Consider the following 2,500-nt stretch of genomic DNA (forward strand, 5'->3'; position numbering starts at 1 on the left):
TTACGTTTGTCTAAATTTGTCACAATAAACAACGACGTCTCACTTTTGCAATGAATATATATTAATTTCGGCCCTGTACGTCTGGCGTCATTTCAGCTTTTTTCCTGGGGGGTGTCGAGCGAAGTGAGCACAATCAGCTGGGCGCTTGGAATTTTTTTGAATAATGTGCTATTCTAGGGCGGGGTAACTACCCAAGGACTCTTTTGTCTCCCTTTGTTGCATATATTAAGTTTTCCCCTTCTCTCTGATGTCACTTCTCTGATCATAAGCTGTTGTCATGACGTAACTGTAACCCGAGTTTGTTTGAAACTTTGTGGTCTTTAACTTTTTATTTTTATCTTACTGTGAATCTAATCCTTCTAAATCACGGAATGATATATTTAAACTAAATCGTCTCCTTCACTGAGTTGGAGATCAATAGCATTATAATACTTTCTTTTTTTGATTTCAGGTATAGACTTCAAACAAAAGATAGTCAACCTCGATGGAGTCCCAATCAAACTACAGATATGGTGAGTACGCACGTGAAAATGCCACTGGGAATGACTCAGATAAAGCTGGATACTGTCTTTGTTGTGTAACATACTATGGGGTATGTTACAGAGGGATTGCAGACTGTTGAAGAAATATGAGAAATTTCTTAAAAAAAACTCATTACGTCTGAACACTCTAAACAATAATTAGGGAAAAGTAGACAAAGTGACATTGACTAGAATAAGTTACAGGGTAACAAAAAATCACACACATTATAACTTGTTTTTATTAACAATTTGTAAAAGGCTCTAGAGAAGGGATGATAGATAAAATTACAAAAAGCTGATAATTCCCAAGATAAGCCGCTTGCATGTTTAACGAAGAAAAGATAGCTGGTAATCAGTAGAGCACAAAAACCCTGTTATTTACAAAGAAAAGGGGGAACGGGAACACTGAGGAATGGGACATATATTATTAGGAAATGATATGAAGATAAGGAGGGTAATTAACAGGAAGTACTTAATTTTAGCAAGATAGCTAAAGTTAATGAGGTGTCAAGGCTAATAATAATTCATGAAAAAAGTGTTTAAGCTTCAGTATTATTAATAAAATGAGATTAAAGCTAGTGAATGCCATTTTGCTAGTTCAAAGGTAGAGAGACATGTAATAAAACAGAGAGCACGAGGAAAAAGAATAGGAAAAGGAAAGAAAGGGGAAAAGGAAGAACTAGGGAAGGGAGAGGGAGAGGTGGCTTCACTTCATCAGGTTTCGCGTAAGCAAGTTATATGCTAATCAAAGGCATGCCCAGTAGCAAGTGACGTCTGGGTCACCATATGGACCACAGAGGTTTTAGCCTGCCCTGATCCCAAGAGGTGATCCATCAGAAACTGACGGTACGGTATGCGTGGCTGTATCTTCCAATGGTTTGTCGGTTTGTTGGCTCTCGCACTGTGCATGTCGCCCGGGTCACCTTTGTGAGAGGGCGGAGTGTAGAGGTTCACAAACTTTGTTAATTGAAATTTGTGCGTGTGAGCCAGGACTAGAAAGTCCTGGTGTGCCAGACCACCATCCTCAACGGCAGTCACTTATTTTATCATAAAACTTTTCATATGGCGCAAGTCAGCTCATGCCTTTTAGTAGGTTATACTGTGCACAAGGCTGTGATATCCAGGTTACGGCTGGTTAGTGGCAGATAATGAAAAAAAATATCACTGGGATTCAGGTGATATACGATATGCTCAGCTTGTCCCCTTTCATGACAACTGCACATATTCCTTCAACATCCAGTTAAACAAGAAACAAGAAAGCTGTTGGCATTAAGAAATGAAATTTACTTATGTGAAAGATGCGGTATGTGACAGTCTCCCAACCTTCATTGTACCTTTTGATTCCCGGCTTTAACATTATTGCCGTGTATCTTCGGTTACGAATTATGGGTATTACCAGTAATATTTTATATATGAAAATGGATTTTGGTCAGAGAAAATGAGAAAAACGTATAGGAAATCACACAAAATATAGTGTTGCAAGTAATCAAGATATGTGGAAATGTTGAAAATATGGGATTATAATTTTTTGTCGACCATGTTGATTAAAAATAAAGATGTCGACACTTCGGCATATTTGGTCATTTGTGCACTGGCGATGGTTTTGATACGAAAGAGAGAAAAGCTCGCATATATTAACTTATAGTTTTCTTTATCACCCCACATTATAAAATCTACAGAAAATATAATACGTTTTTATGTATCACAATGCATAGCAGAGAATATAGCAAGATATTTGTGTGTGTGTGTGTGTGTGTGTGTGTGTGTGTGTGTGTGTGTGTGTGTGTGTGTGTGTGTGTGTGTGTGTGTGTGTGTGTGTTGGAATTAGTAAACACCAGCAAAAAGGATTGCTGTTGTCGGTACCGTCGTAAATGCGACCATGCTTGAGCTGACCGTTGAAACAAACCATTCATAATCGTGAAGCATGAATGAACTTTACGTAGTACAACTTTTTCGTTACTCCCAAGCTGGAGGAACGG

The 2,500-nt window shown here is 38.2% G+C and overlaps 1 protein-coding gene across 1 annotated transcript in view; it reads left to right on the forward strand.

The window, feature by feature from the left end:
• The window catches only part of LOC125044048 (ras-related protein Rab-8A-like), a 7,958-nt gene that overhangs the window by 66 nt on the left and 5,392 nt on the right, over positions 1–2,500 (forward strand). The window contains exon 2 of the mRNA XM_047640493.1: positions 452–512. Within this exon, the coding sequence (XP_047496449.1) occupies positions 452–512 (61 nt within the window). The remainder of the gene's footprint in view (positions 1–451; positions 513–2,500) is intronic.

The sequence above is a fragment of the Penaeus chinensis genome, chromosome 35 (genome assembly GCF_019202785.1).
Source record: "Penaeus chinensis breed Huanghai No. 1 chromosome 35, ASM1920278v2, whole genome shotgun sequence".
Lineage (NCBI taxonomy): Eukaryota > Metazoa > Arthropoda > Malacostraca > Decapoda > Penaeidae > Penaeus > Penaeus chinensis.